Consider the following 27,729-nt stretch of genomic DNA (forward strand, 5'->3'; position numbering starts at 1 on the left):
ATACTTTTGATTCTTGCTTTCCAATCATAAGAAAACAATTAACTACTCTTGAAATCTGTTATTTTGACAAACACAAAGGTAAGTAAAAAAGAACAACACTGTGGGTTCCCTTTTATTCTTAAAATTTTATGTACAAGTGCGACTGATTTTTTATTTTATTTTTTTGAATGTACATTCAATATAGAAAGTTTATATGTAATATTACATTGAACATTTCACAAATTGCACTAGTCTTTCACATAGATTCATAATCAGAGTCAACATCATTCGTCATGTCTTAGCAGAAGCTCGTTTCCGGTCGTTATTATTCACTTATAAATATTCTAGTGCTTTTTGCATTCTGGGGGAAGGAGAATTACTTTTAAAAAATGTGAGGCAGAAAGGGTAGCTTTCAAAGAGAGAGCAGAATGAACTATGAATTAAGATCAGAAGAATAAGAGGCTGGACATTTGGAGAGAAAATCTGTGTCAACTTTGAAAGAGTGGATCAATCTAGACCTGACCAAACCAGACAAGAGGTCAGCAAAACTCCATGGACAGGGCAGAGCACTCATACACACATTTCAGATTTTAACATTATTTCCTTTTCCATATGAGAATCCATTATACAGACGAGTAAATGACATATTTAGGTAAGAGGTGGATAGGTCCTGTGCACAAATGTGTCACAAACAAGGCCAAGTATCCTCTGTTCAGGATTTAGGGTAAGTGGAGCCAATCAGGATATGACAGAGGGGAATAAGATAATAGAGAAGACACAGTTGACCAACACTATGCCTCAGTCTTTCAATGTCTTTCTCATGAAAAAAACAAAATCTAGAGTAAAAAATATATCCATACAAAAAGTAAACTTCTGTCTGTCATTGGAAGAAACAAGAAACGTAGCACAGAAAACAAAACAAAACGTGGTCATCCGTTAAAACAATTTCAAAGTGTTCATGAAGACTTGAGTGCCATTTGTAAGGGGAGAGGAGAGCGATACTGGAGGAGGTGTTGCAGAGATTTTGGTGACGGTCAATGACGGCCCGCTCTCCTCCGGCTTTCTCTCTCTCCATCCCCTCATCTGGGAGCTTGACAGTCCCTCTCTGAGCTGCGGCCGTGAAGCTGCAGGGCAGTCTGGGTGCCTGAGCGTGACTGTGAGAGTGTGTCCATCAGCCTTGGTCTCCACTGTCGTTGTCCACAGGGGGTGGGACGTTGGGAATCACCGCTGTGCCAGTTCCTGCTGTAAGGTAACCTGCTACTCCTGGACCTACAGGTGGCAGGAAGAAAGATAAGATTCAGTGCAAGTTAACTGGCCGTGATAACTGGAGCACTATTTAAGAGCTACAATGATGTACTACACTAAAAGACATCAACTACTGTACGTATGGAGGGGTGAGCACCACATTGCTTTTCATTTTTCAATGCCCACTTTCAAGGGCATTTCTGTTAATTGTGATAAAGAGTTGGTGGATGGAGATGAAGATGCAAGGAGATTAGCTTCAGCACTGTGAAGATGGAGAGGTGGGAATGGAAAGTTAAGTGTGGGTCAAAGATGGAGGTAAAGAGGCAAGGAATGGCAGTAGGAGTGAGGTCAAAGTCTACCTGCATCAGAGCAAGAGAGAGGAGGGCTGTGAGAGCCCAGCTTAGGAGTCTAGAGCCCACCTCGCAGTGGGCTACTGGCGGCCAGGAGAGAAGGAGTGGATACCCCTGAGGAGGAAAGGTGGAGGACAAAAGGAAAGGGAAGGGCAGAGCCAGGAGGTTATAGGACGTGGAGACAGAAAGGGTCTCTTGGGTTTAAGTGAGGAGTCAGCCACAAGGTCGTTTTAAGGATAAAGCAAAGCATTAAGATTCAACAACAGCTCAGAGAAAGGCAGTAGAGACTTACCTTTCAAACGCGGACAGACAAACAGCTTAGCTTGTTAAGAAAATGTCGGCTTTTTGTGATGCTGAGTGTTTAATAGCAGGTTAGAGCTTTGAGAAATGCTTTACCTGTCAGGTAGCCTGCAGTCTGAGACTCTGAGATGAAAAGATCATGTTTCTGGTCTTTAAAGGCACTCCACACCGAGGACTTGGCTAGAATCTCATTCACCTACAAAGCAGTGATTGGCAAACAGATAATATAAGATAAATAAACAGTATGATGACGGCACTAATCATTCATTATTAATTGATATGTATCCCTATCATACCTGTTCTCCATACTGCAGACTGCGAGACATGGACTTGAGAGCCTTTACAATCTGGGCCTTAGTAGCTGAAGGGTTATCTAATGTCTCCAGGCCGATTCCTTCCAGTAGCTTCAGGAGGTATGGGACCAGCTCCACTCTGAGAGCCTGTTCAGTTCATTCATAAAAACACATTAGAATTCATTTTACATCGTCATCAAACATGATGCACATAACAAATAGCAATGGCGACTGTTTACCTGGGCCACTAGTTCAGTCTGCTCCTTCTGGAACATGCGGTTGAGAGCTTCACAAGCTAATCCGGCCATGTCCGCCCGAGCTTTCATCCCAGTCATGAGGGGGCCGATCGTCTCCAGAGCAGCCATGGAGCGTACACACAGCTACACAAACACAAGAAAGCGGTGCTTAACAATGTTTGTGTGTCATAGTGCAGAAAGGAGACAAACTGCTCAATATATTGTTTGTTGGCAAATCTTAAAAAGCAGAGCGCGACTGTGGATATTCTGAACACATTAACTCTGGGCTCTACGTGTGAATCCTTAAAGCGGGACTAGAGGATTTAGTATTGCACTTCTGTAACGTTTGGGGATTCATTTGTAATCCCTAGTATGGGTCACAAATACACCGGGTCCTACAGTTCCCCCTTCATGAATACAAAGTGTAGATTGTCCTGAAAGCAAAAAGAAGAAGAAGAAAAGTCAGAATATATGTATGTTTGGCTCCTCACCTCATTGTCTGATAGCACATGGATGAGGCGGATGGAGCTTTTGGGCACAGCGTTGTTCTTGTGGTTGAGAGTTGCTAGGACGCGAGGCAGATGACCCAGAGGAGGAACCTGGTCGGCCAGCTGGCTCTGTGCGCTGAACAGGCATACTGCTGCCGTGGTAACAGTCTCCAGGGCCTCACCCTGCATTGGACCAGAGATGTCAGGAAGAATTTAAAATTACGAGTGTGAGACAGAAGGATAAAATGATCAAATGTGGTGTGTTCTGTGCTTCTCCGTAAGGTGGCTCACATTGGGGTTGTTTTTCTCCAGCAGCTCAGTCAGGGTCTCCAGGAGAGACACCAGGAACTCTCGAGGTTTGCGTAGCACCCAGCCGGGCTGAGCAATAAAGATACGCAGGAAGACTCCACCGACTTCTAGCTCGCCCTGTCCTGCTCCATAAGCCACTGTGAAGTCCTCGGGCAACTGAGCACACAAGAGGTTATTGTTAATCATACGCAACATAATACTGTCTTATTGTAAGTAATATGTTATGACACTTACTTTCCAGTTCACATCAGGATTATCCTTCTGCTGTTTAAAGTGCCTGGAAAGTAAAGAACATAATATTAAGCATCATATTGGACAGTTAGGGTACTAGCTAGTTAGCTAGCTATTTGTTAATTAAGGGTATTGAATTGGGCTCATGTCATACTCGAGCATCATCTCCCGGACAGTGGTGGACACTTTCTCCCTCGAGTTGTCATTCCAGATGAGCTCAGGGTTCTCGTGCGTTCCCTCGAATATGTGCACCGCTGCCTCGGCGTTGTCTCGCATGGCATCCATGAACACACCAGGAAGGAAGCGGATCAGCGTTAGCCGCACCTGGCAGAGACGAGGGTATACGATGATGCACGATAACGCAAAGGGGGACAGGAGTTATTTATCTTTGACATATTCTTCTATCTATTTGTGTCCAGGCTGACCTTTGGCCCGACCAGCTTGTCTGAGGTCATCTTGGAGAAGAGTTCTGCCGTTTGTGTGCGAACTTGTGGGTGTGTGCAGTTACAGAAGAGGTCCAGCAAGTAGATGAGAGCACCTGGGGAACAAGCAGATTAACATGAGCATCTGTGCACAAACAATTCACATAAATATGGAAAAGAAACATTTTTAATTACACTGACCTTTGGCCATAGCCTCTTTGACTATCTTTGTGTTTGAAGTCAGTGCATACAAGGTTTCCAGCACCATTTGTCTGCCTAAACGATACAAAACACAGGATTTTGGTCAGCAGATACAACACTAAAATAAGTACAGAAAAGGCAGCAAAGAGCACAAATGTAAGCGAGTAGTTGATCTGTTTTAGAATGTCTTCTTACTGGAGGGGAGTGAGTGCAGCAGCAACAGAAGGTTGGACAACACCAGTGACTCAGCAATGTTGCTGACGCATTCCTGGTTTGAAGTCACTGTATTCACAACCTGCAGAGGAAACCAACATGAGTAAAAATGCATGGACATTGGGAACACACAGGAAGGAAACATTAGGAGGACCAACAACATCTACCTCCAAGACCAGCTGCTGTACTCTGCCAGCTCCATGGACCCGCAGCAAAGAGAAGAGCAGTTTGAAATGGCCGATGCACTCTGACTCCGAACCTGAAATCATACAAAGATAACAGCTTAGAATAGAAGCTCCAAAAAGGTGACACATCCCAGGCAAACACATTGTTGTTCATGCACTAGTTAACATTTCTACCCTAACTCACCTGTAGTGTCTTGTATGGGCCAGAATTCTCCACTTCAGAAGCACGTACATTACAAACCTTCCAGTTTCATTCCTATCTACAGTATATGCTGAAGGTTTTTACAGAGGGGTTTGTTCATACATTATTCATAGCGTGATTTATAGAACCTTTCCTCTCCTAAAAACAGTGGCTGTTGACAGTATTCTTTCTGATTATTGTAATACTAAAAACAATTAACGTAATGCAAGTAATACACTGGGGAAGTTCCACGGTGATATCTATTAATTAAACATGTACCCTGTTCACCTGGGGCGTCTCCTTAAGACATCTAAATACAACAACAGGCTCTTCAGACAAAGTGAAAGTGGAGTGAAGTGTCATTTCTCACCTGGGTTGTTCTTGATGACATTGCGGAGAGCCTCTAAAGACATCTCAGCGAAGCGGAGCCTCTCAGCATGCTGCTGGGACTCCACTTTGTTGCTCTGACTCATGGCCAGCAGAGTGTGCAGGTACTGAGCCTGGGAGCCAACGTAGTCCAGAAGACTGGCTGCAAATACTTTTGCGTACTATAAACAGAGAGATGGTAACACATAATAGCATTACAAAAGGTTTTACGTCTATTTTAAAACGGCAAAAAAAGCCAAATAGACATTAAAATGTGACAAACACACAGCAGATAAAACAAGCTATAGAGAGCAGAATGAATAAGGCTGTTTCAAGATGCCATCTGTCATGACCTAATTCGGACTGATGAGAGAGGGCTAACAATAAATAAAAACGGTTCTACTCACCTCAAGAGGAAAGGTTGGTTGCTCATTGTAGACCCGGACAAAAATCTCCCCGACTATCAGCTCTTTGCTGTGATCAGTGAACAAAAACTCTGCACCAAAGCTTTTATCATTTTCTCCCTATAAAGAGACCAAAGACAAGATGCATGAATGAATAAGTAGCTCACCAATAACATCTGTCTACTAATATAAGCTTATGATATTATATACTGTTATTCATACCCTCTTGATGTTTCCCTCCTGTTGAATCTCCAGAAACTCCAGCAGCTCGGCTCGGGTTCCATTGTTCCAGATCAAGTACGGGTTCTCAGTGTTGCTGTTCAGCAGCTTCAACACCTAAATGCACAACATGTGGAACTCAGCATGCTGTCGGGGATTATGTGTGTAAAAGCTTGACACAACCTTCCCTAGCCACCTGTACAACATACCTCAGCAGGAGATCCTGTTGCCAGCTTCCTTGAGATGTATGGTGACAGCATGGCTGCTAAGCTCTTGCGGATGGTGGGGTTTTCTGGAGGTGTGCCCTCAATGCCGTTGGTCTCTGAAACAGGATTGTTCCCGTCTGGCGTGTGCGGTGTCTGGGCGTAGCCTCCCAGACGGCTGAGAGCTACCAGGCTGAGCTTGGCCAGGCTGTTTGCCACCTGCTGCTGGTTTGTGTCCTGGCTAGCCTGCACGCCGCTCTCCTCCAGAGTGTAGTCGTAGTTGAAGAGGTGGACCAGCAGGTGCCAGAGCACACCGGCGTGGTACAGGTGTGTCTGCAGGAAGTAATCCACTGCGAAGGAGCTCACGCACTGCACTGCCAGTGCGGCCGTTTTTGGGAGACCCTGAGGAGGAGGCGCGGGAGAGAACATCAAGAAGCTGTCTGGTTGCAGAACAAGTATAAAGCTAACATCATAGGTGCATGTAGCATTTCAATATTTAAAATAATTTGCAAATAATGAGACCACAAACAAGGAATATGCATGAAACTTCACCTTTCCATAGAACAAGATGTGGCAGAGGTCCCTGATGATGTTGGGCAGTTCGACGATCTTTTCCCTGCATTCCTCAAACTGGGCTGCGACACTGTAGCACTTACAGATGTGCCCGCACACCTGTGGCACATTCAAGTGTTGAAAAAGTGTTACAGAAAATGGTTACAAGCAGTACAGCGGAGAGAAAGGTGACGACAGGTGAACAAAGAGTCATTTTACCAGTACAGCCATGTCATCAGGCTTGCTGGATGAAGTTAATACAGCAACACAGCGAGAGAGCGCCTCCAGCAACACCTGATCAAATACAGGAAACAATTCATCAGCTATTCCAACACAGTTCCCCACGATGTAGATGGACAGATATAATGTTTCCTTTACACTGGTTGAAACTTCAGGATTTGTGACCAGCGTGCGTACCTCGATGCCGTTGTCGCGGCGCAGCTCCTCCGCATTAAGAGCCGAGCAGTTGACGGTGTGGAAGGCGAGTTCAGTCGCAGCCGGGAGGAGAGGGGAGGTTTTGGAGAAGAGCAGCTCATCGTCTGTTTCCATTGTGATTGTTTTGATGAGCATGGGGTAACCGGCGTATTTGTAAGGTTCCAGTTCTGCTCGTAGACCGTTAAGAGTATTAGTTCAAAATCTGTAACAACAAACAACACGCATACCAACTCAAGTTGATCGATCTATATACCTTGCTTGTGTCGGTTGAACAGGATGCTCTGAGCTTTGAGGATGAGGATGATGTTTTCTGGGTCGGGGCCGTCCAGGATTCGGGCAGACTTTGTGCAAAGGAACTCGTACGCTTTGTTGACTTTCTCAAACATGTCCTGAAAGATACAAGTTGACATGCGATCTGTGGATGAAGCTATGTACGCCCTGACTTACACATCATGTCAGTAATTTAATACACACCCTGCCCTCAGGGTTCTTGTCTGGATGGTACTTCTGCGCCAGTCTGAAGTACGCTTTCCTGATTTTACTTTCCTCATGCCTGAACACAAAAACACTGTTTAAATCCACATTATCCAACAACAACATCCACATTAATTACTACTAATGAATAAAGAGGATTCCGGATACAAGACAAATAGTAACAAGTAATAACAAAGCAAAGGCCACTCACTGCCCCTGTCCTTTGGGGAGGTTGAGGACCTCGTATGCATCATCTACAGACATAGAAGGAGGCTTTTTCTCCACCTCCCTCTTCCAGGCTTCAAGAGTGTCTTTCAGCAGCTTCACCTGTAGGGATGATGATGATGATGATGATGATGATGATGATGATGATGATGATGATGATGGTGGTGGTGGGTCACAATGTTAAAGAAGCCTTTCTTAGATAACACCAGCAGGACAGTGATAAGGAAATACACGCTTGGATAAATAAGAAAAAAGGGACATACAGCATCTCGAATGGGCCAGTTGGGGAAGCGGATGGTGTCACACAGATGCCTGAGGTAGTAGATGTTGCAGAAGAGCTCGTAGTCCAGCTGGGGGAAGTTGACCACGGGGATGGGGCAGTACTGGTAGAGCGCCCGCGTGTTGCTCTGCAGCCTGGGGCTGAAGTCAGCTATGTGGGCAGCTATCTTCTCGATCATCATCCGTCTGAAACACAAACCCAATCTATTAACATATCTATAAACCACACGCTGTCTTTCAATGCTGCACCTCTACATATCTCTGTGTTGCATTTAAAGCGCACTAATTAGACATGATGGAGACTGATACCTACCTCATCTCACTGCTCCAAATGGCCTCAGGTGTGTCAAATTCACCAAGGAATATCTCCGAGAAGCGCTCGGCCTCGTAGTTCTCTAGATAACACACCATGGCCTCAGGCAGCACCGGTCCCAGAACACTACGCTGCACTATGTCCTGACCTTTAGACTGGGGAGGAGGGACAACAGAGGTTGGATTCAAAAGACACAATCTGGACAATTTACATAGTAAAAATCTGTATAAAATAAATCAACTGTACCTCCTCTGATTTAAAGGCTTGTTTCAGATGTGTGTACTTCAGGAACCTTAAAAAAAATGCAGGAATGTTTCAAAAGGTCAATATTGCATGTTACTAGTGTCAAAGTGTAATATTTTAGTTCTACTCTTCAATTATATCCACCTAATTCTAACTTGCCAAGATCTAACTACTGTGTGTCATTTCACCTGGCTACAGGAAGCACGTTGGAGCCCGTGTACATCATGATGAAGAAGAAGATCCCAGTTAAATAGAGGCGCTGCAGATTGGGGTTGTCCTGCATCACCAGGTACAGAACGTTAGCCACCTTTTCCACAAGGATGGGGTCAAAGGTCAACAGCAGCTGGAAGGGAAAAAGAATGGGAGACCATCAACATGTCCTTTTATTTCATTCAGACATTCACCAAAGTGGATATGACAACTCTGTAGAAATATTCTTTTAGAACAAATTGGATTCAGATTAAGCAGATACCTGGACAATGTGAGGGAGGCAAGCATTGTCGCTGATCATCCTCTTGATCTTAGGTAAAGGACGGATAATGGCATTATCTTGGTCCCTGAGTAAAAAGTAAATAAACAGGTATAGTCATGGCACAAATAATCATAATCATCACACAAACAACGCTTAATGGAATGACAGTACCGTTTAAAAAGACGTTTCCTAACAACCAGAGAGACATGTTCTGCTCTACCCACCTGCTGGGGTAGTACGAGCACATGGTGATGAGCATGTTAAGGATTAGTGTAGCCAGGTCGGACTCGTTCATCACAGCCTGTCCAGTGGCCAGGAGGCACCATTTGAGCTGGGGGATGGCCTGCAGGGGGCGCCAGCCATCCATCCCCTGAGCCCAGCAGCGTGTCTTCGCTGTCAGGACACCTGTGCTCCAAAACTCCTGCATCTGGAGAAGAAAAGATGTTTGATATTAAAAACGAATATACAGATAAGTGTGGGATGGAAAGCTCAATAAACTGCAGCATCTGCAAGACATCAACAGAAATGAAAATTGGAGAAATCACAGTGCTTGAAGTTTTAAGAAGATCCCATACCTCCTCAAAACTGAAAGGCCCCCTTCTCTCCTTGTCTGCGTTACCGAAGTACCACTCCTTCTCACTCTCCCTCTTCATGTCTGGCGACGCCTCCAGCACGTTGCTCTGTGGAAATAAAGAAGACCATCTGTTTGACACTGCAGGCAGATTACTTAAGGTGTTTACACGTAGGGCAACATCTCATCTTTAGCTCATCTAGTGCCAAGCATAATTGTTTAAATCAAAAGCCATGTTTGTACCTGTAGAGGCACAGTCGCTCGGCTGGTATGCAGATGGGCCATAGTGAGCAGATCCACTAATATACGCACTCCATTAGAGTCCATCACCTCTTTCACATTTTTCTGCAGAGGAGAAAATGAATTGTTACTCGAGGCGAGCGGTAGAAATGTGGGTTAAATGAACAACAAAGAGGCACTGATACTTTTAATAGCGCACCTTGTTGAGAATGAGTTTGTTGAGGAAGTGGATGAGTCTGTCTCTCTCCAGCTTGTCTGTACACTGTAACCACAGAAGAGGATTTTAGATTTCCGGATTCATTAAAAAGACCAACTATATCAGTTCGTACTCACTCGGTCCAGCATGCCCACAATGTATTTAGTGTCTGTGAAGGGGCCAATCTCCTCATAGCACTTCCCATAGACTATAGCGAGCGCCTGCAGGCACAGGCACTTCATCGTAACTTTGGGTGTAAGCAAAAAGCGATGGTAGAGTTCGTTGAAGAACTCGTATCTAAAAGCAAAGAGAGAGAGAGAGACGCATGAATCATCTTTTTGGATTCAGTACAGAAGGATAAACATGGTTGGGTTGTTGCATTGTATTCTTACGATCTTTTGATGGCATTCGATTCTTCGTTTTCGTCCTCCTCAAGCAGCAGACGCAGGTAATAATCCCCGATCTTTATCTCATCTGAAAGGCACTCATACTTCACCTGCAGATAAGAACATATACTGTGAGAAAAGTGTCTGTATATGCATTGGTTTTTTAGAAATAACCCGTTGTGGGATCACAACGTCATGCAATGGTAATAATCAAATGATTGCCATGAGATCCAGACAGCAGTGAGCGAAACATATGTCGGCGGAGCACAAACCTCAAACTCCTGGTGGTTCCAGGAGATGACTGTGGCACTGCCGAGCTCACGGTCTACGCTGAAGGCGCGCATCTCGCCCTCCAGAGCGTCCCGCAGCTCCTCTCTCGTCCTCAGGTTCCAGATGAGGTTGGAGCGTGCGTGGTCGTGCTGGAATCTTGAGAAGACAGGAAAGGAAGGGAAGGACGGTGGGTTTTATTTCCGCTGTGTGTCCATAAAAGTGTCCCTAAGGTGTAACATTAAAATATAGAACATGCAGCGGCTTAAAAGCTTATAACCAGGACAGTGGTTTCAAGGCTCTTAAGCAGGACACACGTGAATAACCTGGACTCTGCACACTGAGTGTAATAAAATCAGAATATGGCTTGATCGCTCACTGGGGACTTGTTGTACCTGTAGTAGAAAAGCTCCCAGTTGACTTCAATCTTTATCCTCTGTCGTCTCTTCCTCAGGATGACAGGCTTTTGGTTTGGGTTCTGAAATCCAAAAGAAAGACTCAAAATGTTGTAATTTTTCAGCTTATGCAATGAAAGAGTTGTGATGTTTAAATGGCAACAACAAGAACAAGGACACCAGAAATAAAATAAAGTGACACCAGTATGGAGAAAAATGTAATGTTTTTGAGAATGGAGAAAAGCCAGATATTAGAACGATAAGACATAAAACCCAAAACAAACGATGTCATCGTCGACCCAACATAGAAAACAAGGTTATGAAACACAAAAAAAACAAAGTGGGATCCCAGAATTGGGTGTGTTCTGTAATTCTTGCTGGGCGAGACAGAGTTATGATGCCGATTCTCATGAATCTGTTGCTTCTCAAACGTTTATTGCCTATTACTTGCCAGATAAACAGTTTTCCTCTTTGCTGCCAGGAAGCAATACGATAAATTTCCTGCATAATAAAAGATGTGTACGCGATGTAATATACGGTTCCAGAGGCCTTACAGTTCCTCGCATTTATGGTAATTACACTAATGTCTCAAAATAAATGTGGTTATTAATTACTGATGACAAAACCCCACAGGTGTTCTGAACGTCCTCTATTGACAGCAGGGCAAGAAGAGACACGTTTAAACATGTGCTTTTATCGTCTACTGTGTTATTGGCTTCTTCTTTTCTTGCACCTGACACATGTGGCAATCTCTTGTAGATAATAACGGGTCATCGCCGAGCTGAATTTAAAAACCGCACCCAATATGTCACATGAAGATGGAAAAATGGTTTGGTTAAGAGACAAAAGATGGAAAGATAAATAAATATAGCATGGATCCCATTGGTCAGTCCTACTTACCATGTTATTTCTGTCTTGCTGCATTGTTTGACAATCAGAGAAACCACACAAGACAAGGGGAGGGTGGGGCAGATACAACACAGAGAGATTATTGTTCCTCGGATCAAACAGAGATGAATCCAAACAAAAAAAGGTCACATGTCACTAGAGTACAACATTTTAAGGGCAAAATTGTCACTAAATCCTTAAGATTTATTAGCCGATGATCCAGTAGATTCATATCTTTTCCAAGACTAATCAATTGCTAACAACAACTATACATGGAGCATGTGATGCAAACTGTGATTAGGGAATATTCAGTGAAAGCAAGCCAGTCACAATATGTAGTAGATCAGCCACGTTGATTCATTCATAACGAAAGTGTAGAAAAGGAAGCCGGGTGACATTCAGGTAAAGCGAGTTTGAAGGTTATAGCTTTACTGGAAAGTGAAATAGTCGTTTCAGTTTTGTGGAACCTTTAATGAGCACCTTTTTTTTTTTTTTTTTTTTTTAGATGAATGAATTCAATTCCTTTTAAGACTTTTAAAGGATCCACAGCAACCCTGTCCCACTCAAACATGCCTGTGGAAAACGTCTTAGCTAAAGAAAGAAATGTTAAACATGTATGAAAAGAGGCACAAGCCTTTTGAACAGCAGATTTGAGACGCGCAGACAAATCTACCGTGATTGTATCTAGACATTTCCCCCGGGGTCAGGCATCATCAGAGCTGACACCGCTCTGCATGCAACATAACAGCAGCAGCTGAAAAGAGTGTTATTGAGTTGTGGATTCTGCAGTACTGTTTCAGCATCAGCAGGAGGAGCATCAGTAAGAGACACGAGCAGCAGCTTGTCTGATATACAACAGGGAAATCAGCCCCTCAGCATCTTTGCAAAGGAAAATAAATCCTCACCTCCTTCTGGGCGATGCCCATTTTATCTCTCCAGTGCATCAACACGATATCAGCCTTCTCCTTGGCAAACTTCTCCACCTCTTTGGCTGCTTTGCCGGCTAACCGCTGCCAGTCGGGGACCTTGTTTCGGTTCAGCTGGTCCTGTGGGAAACAAACAATTAGAGACACTTTCTTCTTGAGCTGATTTTTTCCACTGTACAGATGTGATACGTTTCTCCAGATACCGTGGCTATTTTCAAGTTGTCACGGATGTGCATTCTGTCCAGATCTTTTTCCGGGACTGGGTCAGGACTGTCCAGGTAAGCCAGCAGGCCGGTTGGCTGAGAGCACGCAAGACAAAGTGAACTGGGTTAAGACTTGAACGTGGCGCCTCGGCTGTCAGAGAAAAGCATTGGCTTACATTCTGGAGTACTTTGCCTGCATCACATTATACTAATAGCTTCTGCCATGGCATCAACTGATTTAAATTCCCAATGGGCTCATTTGTAGCCTCACCAGTATCCTTTTCAGCAGGTTCATGGCAACGGGGTTCTCTGCCGTCCAAAGTCCCACCAGGTGACGACTCAGCTGCCTGAGAAAGAAAACTCTCAGGTCAGTAGCTGAAGTAAGAGAACACATCTTACAGTGTTACTCAAGTATGACACTATAAATAGAGAGAATTCAATAACTAGCTGCCGAAACAAAAACATCCAAATGACTAAATCATCCGTGTGAGAGTTTGTGGATTTCTTGAGGTTGGACCTGTTGGTAAGCATCCGTTGGTCAGAGCTGATGGTGAACAAAGACGTGTGCAGATGCCTCGGAAGAGCCCCTTCACTCAAGGCCAGGTCCTGCATCTTAGTGGCTATTTCCTTGTCTCCCTCCTACGTGTAAACAAACACAGGTTGGTAGTTTTCATCCAATCCAATAATGACATTATTGACACCGTAAACCACCGTAGACACAGAAAGGCAGTACCTCAATAATAGCCTTCATCACCAGGCCTGCTCCCTTCACTATTGCCATAGAGGGATGCTAGAGATAAAGACAACATAATTCAAACACACGAACATGTACATATCACTATCATCTTAGTGCGTAAAGCTTTATTATTAACTACCTGGAAGAGTTTGAACAATGTGCGTCCGTCAGAGGCCACCATCTCAAGCAGCATGTCAAACTGCTGCCCTTCTGTGGTTTCACTGTAGGGGGCGCAGAGGGCGAATGTTAAGAAGTCCAGTAAGGAGCTGATGACTAAAGCTCCTGTTCCATGGTCCTGAAAACAAAAAGGGAATGAGAAGTAAGATTTTGGATACAAAACATTATAAATGTGCAAACATGAGAAGGTTCATGAAGCTTATACTAAACGACTTTTGTTCTACAACTTCCACATTTCCCAGTTGTGCATCCAGCTTGCAGACATATAAACAGACATGTACCACATTCGTGATTAATTTTTCAAGAAGGTTTTCCAGAAACTTCTTGGAGGACAGCAGAGAGGCTTTGTTCAGCTGCTCCTGCCTCAGGTCATAGTCATCGTGCATCGGCTGCAGAGGAACATGAAGGAGAAGGTCTCAGGCCAACAGCAAGATGAAAGACACATGGTCGATATGTACCGTGCGCGCATGCTCACGGCATGTCTAAATATCCAGGTGTTACTTACACACATAAGGGCACAGAGCATGTCTACAGCAGCGTGTGTCACACCGTTGTTGTTCCTTTTTAAAGCTTTTACCGTTTTTACACCCAACTTTTCCCTGAATCTGGAACACACAAACATACATTCACGAACATCACTCAAACAACCGTGAAAAAAAGGTTTTAAAAGTTATAAAATCAACAGAAGAAACAAACACGGTATGATTTAAAAGAGGTCTGGATGCACAAAGAATTCATTGCTTCACAAATGGCTTGTTTTGATCATGACGTGTCACATCTTCTACCGAACTAAGTGTTACAATATTAAAGAGGATTTCCTTAAAACGAAAATAAACAAATGTATTTATAGTGATCTGCGTGAGGGAAACACAAAGCTACTCTGGCAATGAATCTTTCAGGACAACCAATTCTCATTTGCTTCACAGGAACAAATAATAAAAACAGTAAATACAGTTCCTCTCATACATCTCAGTGACCCAGAAAGACTACATGGTTCTTAAATATTGGGATGTACAGAAAATCTAAAAGATAGAATGGGCAAAGCAGATCCCGGGAGAGACATGGGAGGCACAAAAATAAGGAGTATGAGATGTCGAGAGAGGAAGGTCAAGACAAATCACGCCAGACAGCTCGACTGAACACAGGGAAGTGACCTCTCGTCTGAAGTGCCCGTCTAAAAGCCTGAGATGAAAGCAGAACAAAGATAAAAGAGGAGAAGGCTGATCGACAGGCAGCTAAGAAAGACTTTGGGAAAGAGCAAGAAGGATAAGAAACAGAGACAGGCAAAAGGGCAGACTGAGATGTATGGATTCATATTTACGTTGCATCTGTGACTCCAGACCCTTGACCAGACCTTGGAATGACAGAGCATGCCTGTTACCAGCAGCTCAACAAAAAAAACACACTTCAAAGAAATAAACTCAGGAAGGTGAAGTGTGGTAACGGCTGCATTCTTACTTAAGCAGCTGGGTGAAAGCCTGGAAGCCAGCCTTGGAGGCCACCAAGCGTCGAATGGCCTGGAAATGGCTCTCCAGCTCGGCATTTATAGAAGGCAGTTCGACCTCCTGGGATAAAAGAGCCAGGATGGCGTTGTTGATGAGCTTCTCTTTGTTCTCAGAGAAAAGACCCTGACGAGAAAAAAGAGAGATAAAGAAGGGGAAATAAGTGTGGATCCTGCTTGGGTTGGCAGAAAGGCAGACCATACATGAATTTAACACACTCACATCTTGGGTCACTGCGTGTAGCACTCCACTGTAGGATATGTTGGCGTTGAATCTGAACACTGCATCTGCAAAGTTTCCATCTAAGCAAAAGGCAAAAGCACAACTAGTTTGTACCTCAAGCATCTAATCCAGTTCTAACATTACCATGATAATATGCTGCTTATGTTTACCATCTATCATTTGCTCATAACCCAAAGTATTAGATTAATCGACATTATGGTGGCAACTAAAGTTCATGAATCTCGTGAGATGAAGGGCTCGGACTCACTAGGAGGTGCTGCCAGGAATTTGAGATGCAAACTCTCCACCTCCTCATCCACGGGCATGCTCAGTAGGCCCCATCTTTGGCCTCGCTGCGTGGGGGCCATCTTGACGCACACATCCCTGTTGCCTGACGCGCGGACTCCATCAAGTAGGCTGGCTAAGAGGGAGTCCCTGCAGGACGCACATACAAACAGACTCAGCTAAATGCATCACAATTGATCCGTTTTATGGAGGATGAACAGTGAGCACACATTAACAGGAGAGAGTTGGCTCTGCAGCAGATACGTGCACACAAGCAGCTCATTTTGTAAATAAGGTCATGAGTACAGAAAAAAGGCATACATAAAGACAGGTGTGTGTGTGTACCTTTCTGTGGAGGAAAACTTTCTGATCTGACCTCTGATGAATTCAACTGTAAACACCTGAGGGTTGTCTACGTCACAGATGAGAGCAAATACCTGAAGGGAGATGAGACAGAGGACAAGAGCGAGATAAAGGAGGGAGGGGAAGTTTGCTCGTGTTACACAGAATCAAGGGCTTTCATCAAAGCTGTTAACTTGCAGTGTAGTAGTTCATACATAATGAATCAAAGACAGGCAGTTCAATTAACATTTATCTTCACAGGAGTACAACTAGACGGAACAAAATGGTTCGGAGTGTAAACATTTCAACCTGAAATATTGATGACTCGGCGTTGCTTTAGTTTAGAGTGCTCACCTCTCCGAAGGGTTTGATGGTGACTATGTTGTATGAGGCGGGGTCTCTCTCCACTAGACATGTCTCGGTCAGGCACAGTATACGCTTAACAGGCTCCTAAGGAAAGACACATGAGTCATAATACAAAAAAAAATAAATATTGCTTCAAGAAATGAAGGATAAATCCAGCTTGAGAGCAGAAGGAGGCACTGAATCACTGTAAATCACATGCACACTTCAATACAAGTCAAATAATGCGTTACCTATTTGCTTCTGCATCATTATGCAAGCAGAACATGGTGCAAAGCTCAAAGCTTTCCAGTAACTACTTAACATTTAATACTTACATGGAGACAGTTTCACAGTGTGACTTAAGGATCCACATATGTGCTGAGAACATTCAATTAAACCTGACGTTGTCTTCGTGGTTCTTATATCAAACTAGAAACACGTTTTTTAAAGTGGACCCTTGTGAATGGATTGTTCTGGTGGGTACCTGCACCTCACTTTGAATCCCTACCACACAGCACTGCGAGGAACAATGAGAAGCGGGGTGTTCTAACCGGGTGTCGAGGGGCGATCTTCTGCACCACGAACTCGGCCAGTGAAGTGATGCTCTCGTCCGAGCTGTACTTCCCCAACCTGTCCGTCACAAAATCCTCGAAGGTCAACGCCTCCTTCCTCAGTCGTAGCGTGATCCCGATGAAGTTCCCAGCATGCTCTATGGCGCAGCGGATAATGTCGTCCCGGTGCTCCGAGGCAAACAGATGCTGAGGGACAGGAGATGATGAAGACAATACGTAACGTACACACTGACGCATACGCACAGACAGAAACACGCTATGAATGCATACCAGCCTGCTGAAGCCTCCATAAAGGATGCAGAATCCTCCCTGGTAATCAGAGAGCTCCACGAAGCCCTCTACGTTACGGTAGTCGTAGGAACACACCACCCGATTGGTGTGCGGGTCGATCTGGTCGATGCCGCCCGGTGTCACCTCTAAACTCACTGGCTTCTGCGTGTCACTCCAGTGGTGCTTGTAGCAGTTGTAACGCTGTACGGGTAAAGCACACGCGTTGAAAGACACTCGTCTAGGTGCCACCAGTGACAAACGTATACTCAAATGGATATTTCTTCTTCATAGATCTCAGTACTTACCCTGCCAGTTATTTTCCCCTCTGAAAACTCTGTTCTGAATCTCTGAATGAGAAAAATAAAGAACTAGGTATTAGATTTACACAGTAAACAATAAGTAAGTAAATAATCTGAAATCATCCCTGTGTAACGCTTATGAAGTGTTGACTTTATTGCAGAATTCATAAAACAAACAAGAATTAGTTCTGTGGGGAAATACTAATCCTCCTTTCTGATTCAGCTTAATGAGTTTGTTCCGTCGCAGCTTCAAAGTATCTGCTGATTCGTGTTTGTGATGCACCTACAGGGAGTCAAAGGGCCTGTGATCTGCAAGCACCGCACTCCAAAACAGTGCATCGTACATTAAGTGACTTTGCTGCGTTTCTATATTTTGTTTTTTTTTAGACAACGCAGCAAAATGTGCAGCTCTGGGTTTAATAAATATGTGCACGAGGTATGTTTGGTCGTTGTGAAGTGACGAGTGTTTGTCCTCACCAGCGCTTCTGTGAGCAGCTCTGTCCGGTGCTCTGTTGAGAACTTGAGCGTTTCAGACTTCTTGCCGCTGCCTTTGCGGAATGTGAGGTTGAACTCTGTTCCCTGACCTTTTCCTACCGGTCCGATACCACAGATGTCCCCATAAGGCCACTGGTACAGCAGACAGCAACACAGAGATACACACATTGACTGTTTGAGCATTAAACAAGACGTTATGGTACTATACTCGTCCCCCTGAAGAAGCAGTATGCAAACATTTCATTAATGGTTTAGAACACATTATTTATACTGTAAGCAGATTAATTAGGTCGATAACTCCTCCAATAAGTGATGGCTGGTCTATGAACAGATAAAGAATTACAATATAGTACAGATGTCATAATATAAAATATGTCTTTATAAGAAATGTTATTACAACAAAACAAATACAGTATAATAATAAACACATAAAAGGTCTTTATACAACGACAGTATTGTTTGTAATAAACCACAACTTTATTAAAAACAAACAACTTTTGTAAAAGTAATACTCTTACTGTCTTTTGCCCTGTACATAACTTATAATAACTCAACTAAATGTTAAACGGTGTTAATAAACAGTCTGTGTGTGTTCTCTTGAATCCACTTTCTTACTGCTGTTTTCTGCAATATAAACAATGGATTTACGCTCATGTACGTGTTGGCCCACACTTCCACACGGCAGATTTGAACCGCTTAGAGTAGTTATTCGTTTAAGACAACCATGACGCCTGAACGCATCATGCACAACTTTCTGTTCAGCCATTTTCTTGACTGAGGGGTTAATGAGGGAGGTTTAAATGGGTATTGATTAGGACATCTTTCAAGTTCTAATCAACGTAAAAACACGCTGTTGCATTTGCACAGCAGTGCTGAAAGCTTTGCATTTTTTTAAAAGGCTGAGCACAAGAAGTTCAGAATACTGCGTTTCAGCTTTTAGCAAAGGCGCAGTGTGCTTCAAATGGTCACACAAGCGCCTGTGAGGCACTGATAACAACGGCAAAGCAAAAGCTCCTGAATGACACTGGAGTTCCTGTGGCTCCATACACACTGACCTGATTTGTTACTTCTAGCGTGGTCGGGTTGTAAGTGGTAATGCCATGCGTCCCCACTGAGAAGACTCGCTTGTACCTGCAACACAGAGATGGGATGAGTCAGAAAACACAGCATACCCATCACCAAGCGCACACAGCGGCAGCAACAACTACAACAGCGGAGATGATAGTTGAGATGAGGTCTACACAGGGTGAAAATAGGATGAGACAACATGTAAACATGTAGCCTTAATTCTCCTCACTTTAGACGCAACACCAGGCTGAAGAAATGCAGCTGTGATGTCTAAATATTTACCTTTGCAGCCATCACTACAAGGAAATGTACTTTTCTCTGTATGTATTTACCACATTCGGCCTCTCAGTGACTTTAAAAGAGGTCACTACTTAACGGTTTGTTAATGAGTCACTCTTTGACTCTGAAGGGACAAACACCAAGTCATCAGAATTGTTTATGAGAGTGAGGCTTTCTCACATAGTAGGAAGGAAGTGTGAAATTCAATTTTTGCAAAATCTTTTTTGCTTGCTACGCTCGAGTGAATGAGTGTGAGGTTTGCCAACACTTTCTGCCAAATTCATAACATTCTGCCTGCTGCTTGATTAGAAAAAAAATCAGGGTTACGTGTAGTTTTTAGAGGTTCAAGTGTGTTTCAGTGTTAACCGGAAGAGTTCCTTGTGTCTAGTTTACATGCATGTTCTTCTACTGTATGTACAACGTGTTCTTTTAGCACCTCAATAGCACTATTTGGACATGCTGACCTGGCTCCTTTCTTTCTTGCACATCCTCATTAGACCTGGATTAATGTAAGAGGTCTGAAGTTACCAGCTAGTCCTATCAGAAAGCAGACTAAAAAGGAAGGCAAATTAAGAGGTTACTTCCGTATAATGCAGTCGGTCTTGTATACAGAGTACATGACTAACACAAACAGACAGGTCAGGCAGCGTCCTGAGGCAAGGCCGGAGTGGAATATTAGATTCAGCCACATCCCGTCGTCGGTCTCCTTCCTTCCTTTTCACAAATGTCTCGTTCTTTTGTGTACCTTCTCTCAGGGTGCCGTCTCTCTACATGTCTTGACCTTGGTGCTAAGTGGCTGATTGGTTTAAACTTAGTTAATTATTCATTCTCTGTGGGCTCACCCCCCCCCCTTTAATTCAAACTTAGTACTAAGGAATCTCTCTAACAATGCATCATCTTACGATTTTACTGTGCGTCTCTTACTTTGTGACATTACAAAATACCGCTTTTTGTATTTTAGAAGTTTTGGAAATTTGACATTTGTGATCAGTTTGAACAGTTAATGGACTTTGAACATAATAAAAGCATGCAGAACAGAAAGAGGACGATCATGAGGGACGTTCCTTTGAAAGAAACTGCCTAAAACACAGACTGATTTTCTGGCTGGAGCGCAGCAATTACAGTATAATAAGAAATGTGCTCAGTGGCTCTTTAGCCGATTCCATAACCAAAGGTGATGCAGCGATAAGTGCAGAGGAGGAGTTGGAGCTTTGTCTAAAAGACTTAAGTTAACCTGCTAAAATAATGATGAGTATATTCATTAGAACATATAACAATAATAACCTGAGGGATTAAAATAACCTTGTGACTGGCTACAACACATCATGTACACTGGACATTACTGCTGACAACTCATGCTGCTGTGGTTCACATTTCCATTCATACAAAAGATATGAAAATCAGTGTACGCCACATATGTTTGTACAAAAAGATACTCTTCAGCATTCAGTCGTACTGTCTTTAGAGCTTTTCCTTCCACTTCCAAGGGTTTCATAATGTATCACATTAAGCAACTTCCTGTATCTGACTAAACCCTCTTCACAACAGCCTCTCCTCTTTGAACAAGAGTTGTTTGACTACATGCAAAGATAGAACAACGCAACATAATCTCCCGTACAACACTCAACAAACACTAGATTTCAGAGATGGTTGGAAGGAAAGATGAATGCATTCAAAAGAGATTGTGGTTTGCATATGTATTTTCTGAAAAGACAGAGACGTGCTGTGCTTAAAAACCCCTTGAATGACACAGAAAACTCTGAGACGATCAATTTGCGTCAAAAAGAAAAAACGTGAAAATGCCCTTCATTAGGAGACACATCTAATATTCTCTACAAGCTAGAGTCACAAGACTTGAACATGACCGAGGGCACTGATGGAGGGAAAAATGCTTCCGCACTAAAGCAGAACCACAGCAGTGAAGATTAATTGTAACCATGGAAGAAAAGAGTCTGTGACAGGATCTGAGGGTAACTCTCTCAGACATCCACATGTCAACATACAATCTGAAACACTAGCAAAGCACTTGTTTTAGACACAAGACTACTAGATTAGTGGAAACAACAAAGCAACATATAGTAATATCACAATGCCCCCCCCCCCACCTTCAACTCCCTGCTGAGAGATGAGCATTACTCTCCATGTCTGCCATATAGTCCAATTATTACACATTTTGACCAAATGCATTCAAGTCAAACTTAAGAATGAAGCCTCATTATTGTACATTTTGAATTAAAACAGGACCTTTTTATATTTTTATTTCTGCAATGAGTGAAATGACTCACAATTCACACGACAGAAGCACTTTTTATATATGGCTAAATTTAGGTTTATTTTGGGAACATGGTCTGTATTCACAGTGAATAGCTATGCACCTCTCATCTGTGACACAGTAACTGTTAAGTAGTGAGTCTCTGAATGCTCAGTTTTCAGACTAAATTGGTTGGTAAAAATCAAACTGGATCATTGTTTTTTATGATTTACAGAAGACCACGATATCTGAGGTTGGTTTGACTCCAGATGACACAGGATTTCCTCAGATGACACTTTCTCTTATGGCCTATTAAAGCTGTGACTGGTGCCCTTTTCACAGCGCAAATGACGCAGATCTGCCGAATTGCGTTTGACATATTCATACGAGACTCCTGTCAAAAGCTCCAGATGTCAGCGTTCTTACACTTATGTCTGCAACTGTAGTGACTCTTCATTGAAATATCACAGCATTGCATTACAGAAGCACCGAATACAGTTTCATTTTTATTTCTCTCTGCTCACTCATGGTTGCCCAATCACTCATGTAATGTCCTGCACTCTGTCATATCTCCTTCTCCTTCTCTCTCTTTGGAGAGTCAGTTGAACGACCTTCAAATTTAGTTTTCTTCCCCGATATAGATGCCTGTTCACCAAAGCTGGGCATTGTGCGACCATCCTTCAACCCAGATCAGTAGGAGGGTCACGGACTTGTGTCGACTTATTCACGTCAACCATCAGCGCGGGTTTAAACTGCGCCACTGTGTCGTTCTGAATGGGTTATCGGCCTCCTCTGTATCCACACACACACACACACACACACACACACACACACACACACATCAACAACTGGTCTCTGACGGACACTTCAGGAAGCATTAGCAGGATGAAGCTCTGATGATGGCTAATGCTCTACAGCCCTGCTTAAGTTACCAAAGTCAATGGCAGACCTTAAAGGCACAAAGACATTTAGAAAGCAGGTAATGTGATCCCGCTGGCTCACTGCTCAAACTGTAACATGTCCATCCTTTAGCTTTGAGGACAACCAAGTATCTACAGCGAGTCCCATCTAGTGTTAGGCCTCTATCTGGTGTGTAATTTAACTAGAATCTGTAAAATGAAAACTGATACCCTATGCGCTAGATGATCAGGACGTTGGGCTATTCAGACGTGTTTACAGCAGAGACACCGTTGGTTTCGGTCCTGTAAGAAATGACATACGAGAGTGCACAGACCCTTACTTCCTGTTCTGAGTTATTTCAGAAAAAAGGAAGATTGTGGCGTTGTTTTTAAAACACGTTTAAAAAAAAACATCACACTTAGTACACAAATATATCAGCCTTGTAATGTTTATAAGGAAGATAGTGCACATGAAAGATGCATCTAGTCTGAAGTGCATCTTGTGAAATCTTGATGCTGTACCAAAGATATTTGTACTGTACTGGGATAATGTCTTATCCCCATTTAATATGTTACGCAGTGTTTCATGTTTTTGTATCCATACAATCCAGAAATGTTATGGACATCTTGCTTAACACTTGTTCTGTGCTCACTGTCATTATCTGTGGGTTACATTGCATAAGACAGTGCAGCGCTACAAAACACATATGATTAGTGCTGATCAGTGACTGCTGACTGTGGTCTGCAGACCTCCTATCCCCAGCAAAGATAAGGAAGTCAACACAATGGAAGTAATGAGTCAGGATTTCAGGATTTCTCCAAACTGTCTTTACAAGGTGATGAAGGGAAGAGTTTAAGTTTATGTTGCCTTGCCAACCAATAAAAGGACATGTGGTGTAGACAATGGCACCTACTGTGGAAATCATATGGGTGGGGTTAAAAAACAAGTTGTGGTCCTTACTTTCCCCTCCAGGAGTGTTTGGTGGTGTAGAAACAGGCCAGGTCTTTGTTTTCTTTGACGACATTCATCTTTTCACAGGACCTACAAAACAGAAGAAAAGTTATTGTGAACAGTTAATGCCAGCTCTATACCAAGTCACCAAATAACCCGAACCTTCACAAGTCATTACTACATCAAGTTTATGTAGCACGCTTTCTAATATACTGCCACACACATTCACACAGTCCTTCAACATTTTGCAGCTTGAAGGGAGAGACTCCCACCTGACATTCCCCCGGCTACAGAAGTAACACCGAGTAAAGAGTGATTATCCAACGACAGAGAAGTCCACGTGGATTCCATCGCTCTATGACTGACTGATTCCTCACTGTCATTAGCTCAGCTATGAGCCGTAGCATCAACGCAACTGCTAGCACATGACTTCCAAATTAATATATAAACCACGATATACTTTGATTTATTAAAAAGAGAAAAACGAATAAAGAACCACTGCAATACAACCGGCTCAGCAAAACAGAGGAAGTAAAGGTCTTTCATTCCAGTCTGAAATCATAGGTACAAAAGAAAAAACACAACAGTGCACCAGCTGAGCTTGTGTCAATAAAGTCTGGTGCAAAGCCAGTGTGGCCTATTGATCACTTTAGAAACACAGGGGTTAGGTCATGTCTTATTCCAGTGCAATGATTATGGATTTATGTTCTTGTAACAAAACCGGAAGAGTTTCCTTTCCATCTAGGACAAATCAAAAAGCATCAGTGGGATGGTTTTAGGAGTGATAGTTTGTGATCAAGGCATCAAATAAAAACCAGTAACTGAATAAAGAAGATTGAGGGTATAACTGCCTCTCCTATCCTTAGTGCAGTAATTTGCTGGCGGCTGCACTGTGACAAGGGGAACCTGTGTCAGCACTCTGCCAGGATCCTGGAAAAATCTGACTCCAGTTTTCCTTCCTCTCCATTTCAGTGTGCGACTGAAAGAGGGGACGGCAAAATAACCCGAAATGATGGAATCCACAATACACCTAGGGGACAATTGTCTGGTGTTCAGAGAGGGCAGGACGCAAATACAAGCTACTTTCAAGGCCTTTAAAAATCAACCAGTGTCGGCGTCTTAATAATTGGTACCCGTTTGGGAGAAACGCATTCATGGATCTGCATAATGAATTTAATCCAAAGCGGGGGGCTGATGGAATGCACAATAGGAGATGTTAGCAGCAAGCAGTGCACAGCGTGGTCTTTGCTGCTGCAGAGGGCAGTGCAGTTGTTTAATATATTACTGGGTTGAGAGCGTTGTGATGAGTGTAAAAAAAGACCAGGACAGATTCCAGGATTGGGTCATGTGATTACCCCCCCCCCCCTCCCACCTCTTCCTGCCTGTATGCAGATCAATTGCAAATTATTCATGGCCTATCCTTGACAGAGTTCAGCAAAAAAATAAATAAGAAAAAAAGGTAAACAAGAGAACAGTGAAGTTAATCTAAATGGAAGCAGATCCAAAGCAAAGCACACAACATTTACATGTTCCAGACAGGTCTCTCAACTTTTCAGAAACTTTAACAAACACAGCTTTTTATCATTGCTGACATAGCTAAGATGGTCCGTACACTCCTACAGTGTATGCTGGTGCTTGCTTCAACCAAGTAGCGCTGCCAATAGTATGTATCAAACCTCTAAATGGGATCCGAACAACTGAAAACAGCCTGTCAAACGTGTAGTACTGGCTAGGTACTAACAAACTAGCCTACAGCCACAGGTTTTACTGTACGTGTCATGACAATGAACCCTTAATACTGTGTATACATCTCCTTTGCTCTGCCTATTTAAGTCTGTTTTCCACCATGTCTCTCACAGCTTGGATCACCTGTTTCCTTTTGAAAAGCACAATAATAAGAATATAAAACTGCTTCAGAATCAGTGAGTACAAGGGTCAAATGATCATCTGTCATTACATCATTATATGGCCCTAACATCTCCAGTTAACATATCTGACCAGACAGCACAGTACAAGCAGAGCATTGGCAAATAAAAAATGACATCTACAAGGGGCATCTGGAGCTTCAGAATCATATGAATTTGATTAATGTGAATTTTTAACATAACGCCAATTATCATGCTTGTTTAAAAGCCTTTTCTGCACTGACGACGTGTTGCAATGACCTTCCTGTATTTGCCAATTATGTGAACCAATCTCTCTGCCAACTTGCACTTACTCTACTTCATCTTCTATGGCTCAATAAGGATATCATGAATCACTTGCTTGCAGGATGCAATAGACTTGCAGATTTTTTTTTTACACGCGATTAGAGATATAAAGATAGACGAAATGCGTAAAAAAAAAGAGAAGCGAACAGCGATTGTTAAGTCCATTAGAGGATGTGCTCGGAGTCCCGATCTGTCAAGTAAATCTATGACCAGCAGCGTTAACGTTACCTGGCTTTCAAGCGCTTAGCCAAACTCAGCTTCATTGCAGCGGGCCTACACGGTTATCTGGCTAAAAACAAGCACGACAAGCAGTGACAACAGCGATGTCGAAGCTGCTGCTGCTCCTTACTAAAATAAAATGTAGTCCAGACACTTGTGTTATCAGCGTTTGTTTGCCAAATGCAAAAAAAAAAGGGGCTGTGGCAGGCTAATGTTGGGTTAGCAACAAGCTAGCGGCTAACTAGCACAGCACTCGGGACTGGTAGAAGAGCTAGCTAGTCGCATTAGCAGCGGGGTTCAATCAGGCAAACATGGAGAAGATGGCTTGAAGACAGTGGCAGGTTGTAGCTGGTGCATTTACCTGTAAAATCGCTAACGGGTATTTATCGTAGCCGTCCCTCAGCCCCCCACCCTCCTCTGAGTGCGGCCGGTGCTTCTCAGTTTTCCCACTCTGATGCTGAAGGTGCTCAGTTACGCCGTATTCACCCCAACAGGGCTCAGGACGCTGCCATATTCCTGATACCAAAAGTGTGCTACTGCGCATGCGTGAAGTCTGACTGTCATGCGGCTGTCAGCTGATTGGTTTGTATGGGCTCGGATTTATGGAGATACCGACTGGAGATCAGTTTTTCTCAATTTCCCTCAGTGTTTGTATTGATATATACAGCCGAAACTGCCCTCAGAACAGTTTATTGTGTGGGACGAATGCTGACTGGGTTATATAGTAGAATCTCTAGTTTCTATTTGTGCTAATTTAGAACTAAGGAGTGAATATACCAAAGTTTACAAACTAGGAATAATACTGAATATAGTTTCCATGCACCAAACACTCAAATATAGACAGCCACCGTTCTATATTTCTACATTTACATTTCTCTGCATAGTGCCTCTTGATAGCTTATAGTATGTTGGAAAAACACTTAAAGGGCAATTCATTTAGGTATTTCCAGGTATCAGTAGCCTGCTATGTAAAAAGATACACCTGGGAAAAGAAAGATTATTGTGCCCTCTAGGGACATGTTACAATCAATGCATCAAAACATCTGCACATACAACTTTTAATAAATATATATACCTGTTTGTATTTATCCTTCCTACTACAACAGTTTAATTAAAATGCATCTATCAACTGCTTATACTCTTGCTTCTCTTTGCTTTGTTTATTATACATAACATGTTTGTCCTGTCATTCACTTTTGTTCTTGCAATGATCTACATTTTTCTGCAATTTAATATCTTTGAGAGTTTGCTAAAGTAGCCTAGTTCATAGACCAGCTGCAGATATGACATCAACACTCATTTTGGTTCTGCCATGAGAGCTCTAACTTACCCCTGTAGACTAGCAGCACCAACATATGGGACTCTAACAAAAACTGAGATGACGAGTAATCTACGACTTGTAACGATCCAGAATATGTCAAAATTGTAAGTGACTCACCGTGATTGAAGGTAAAGGGGAAACATCTTGGTCTCTGTGTCTGACTGATGTTACACAGTGAAGTGGGTCAGCATCGAGTGGTCACATTTTGAGGCATCTGATTAGGTGACTAACCATGTGCTGCCTGTTAGTCTAATTTAATTACAGCTAGAGAGACATGAGGGAAAAAAAGTTTCCTAGTTTCTTTCCTTAAAAATCTCCTTAACACAATGCGAGTGATAGTGATGTCCTTTTGGCTTCAGTGACATAATAAAAGTATCTCAATGACGTTTTCATTT

General features: G+C 43.0%; 1 protein-coding gene across 5 annotated transcripts; it reads right to left on the reverse strand.

Annotated features, from left to right (window-relative positions):
- Window positions 1-83: 83 nt before the first annotated feature.
- dnajc13 (DnaJ heat shock protein family (Hsp40) member C13) lies at window positions 84-27,468 on the reverse strand. 5 transcript variants are annotated; one of them, XM_029457611.1, is made up of 58 exons: window positions 27,452-27,468; window positions 23,594-23,674; window positions 19,191-19,266; window positions 18,118-18,267; window positions 17,647-17,688; window positions 17,342-17,542; window positions 17,051-17,257; window positions 16,509-16,604; window positions 16,158-16,249; window positions 15,796-15,962; window positions 15,528-15,607; window positions 15,262-15,431; window positions 15,125-15,157; window positions 14,309-14,408; window positions 14,085-14,192; window positions 13,766-13,921; window positions 13,624-13,680; window positions 13,408-13,529; window positions 13,162-13,237; window positions 12,891-12,986; window positions 12,667-12,807; window positions 11,774-11,791; window positions 10,874-10,956; window positions 10,484-10,637; window positions 10,218-10,321; window positions 9,963-10,122; window positions 9,829-9,891; window positions 9,633-9,734; window positions 9,394-9,498; window positions 9,043-9,245; window positions 8,819-8,903; window positions 8,535-8,689; window positions 8,350-8,395; window positions 8,104-8,258; window positions 7,775-7,976; window positions 7,498-7,613; window positions 7,287-7,365; window positions 7,066-7,201; window positions 6,795-6,979; window positions 6,597-6,671; window positions 6,378-6,497; window positions 5,832-6,227; window positions 5,626-5,739; window positions 5,407-5,523; window positions 5,004-5,181; window positions 4,435-4,526; window positions 4,250-4,349; window positions 4,055-4,129; window positions 3,857-3,969; window positions 3,586-3,755; window positions 3,435-3,477; window positions 3,183-3,356; window positions 2,895-3,074; window positions 2,407-2,547; window positions 2,171-2,314; window positions 1,971-2,070; window positions 1,584-1,688; window positions 84-1,248 (listed from the first exon to the last, which is right to left on the reverse strand). In XM_029457611.1, exons 2-57 carry the CDS (start codon window positions 23,659-23,661, stop codon window positions 1,633-1,635), a joined length of 6,777 nt encoding a protein of 2,258 aa, XP_029313471.1. In that variant the 5' UTR covers window positions 23,662-23,674; window positions 27,452-27,468; the 3' UTR covers window positions 84-1,248; window positions 1,584-1,632. The 5 variants fall into 5 exon arrangements, with proteins under 5 accessions (XP_029313471.1, XP_029313470.1, XP_029313469.1 ...); XM_029457610.1 differs by lacking the exons at window positions 1,584-1,688; window positions 27,452-27,468 and adding an exon at window positions 26,375-26,544; XM_029457609.1 differs by lacking the exons at window positions 1,584-1,688; window positions 15,125-15,157; window positions 27,452-27,468.
- Between the last annotated feature and the right edge of the window lie 261 nt (window positions 27,469-27,729).

The sequence above is a fragment of the Cottoperca gobio genome, chromosome 20, assembly GCF_900634415.1.
Source record: "Cottoperca gobio chromosome 20, fCotGob3.1, whole genome shotgun sequence".
In the NCBI taxonomy this organism is placed as follows: Eukaryota; Metazoa; Chordata; class Actinopteri; order Perciformes; family Bovichtidae; genus Cottoperca; species Cottoperca gobio.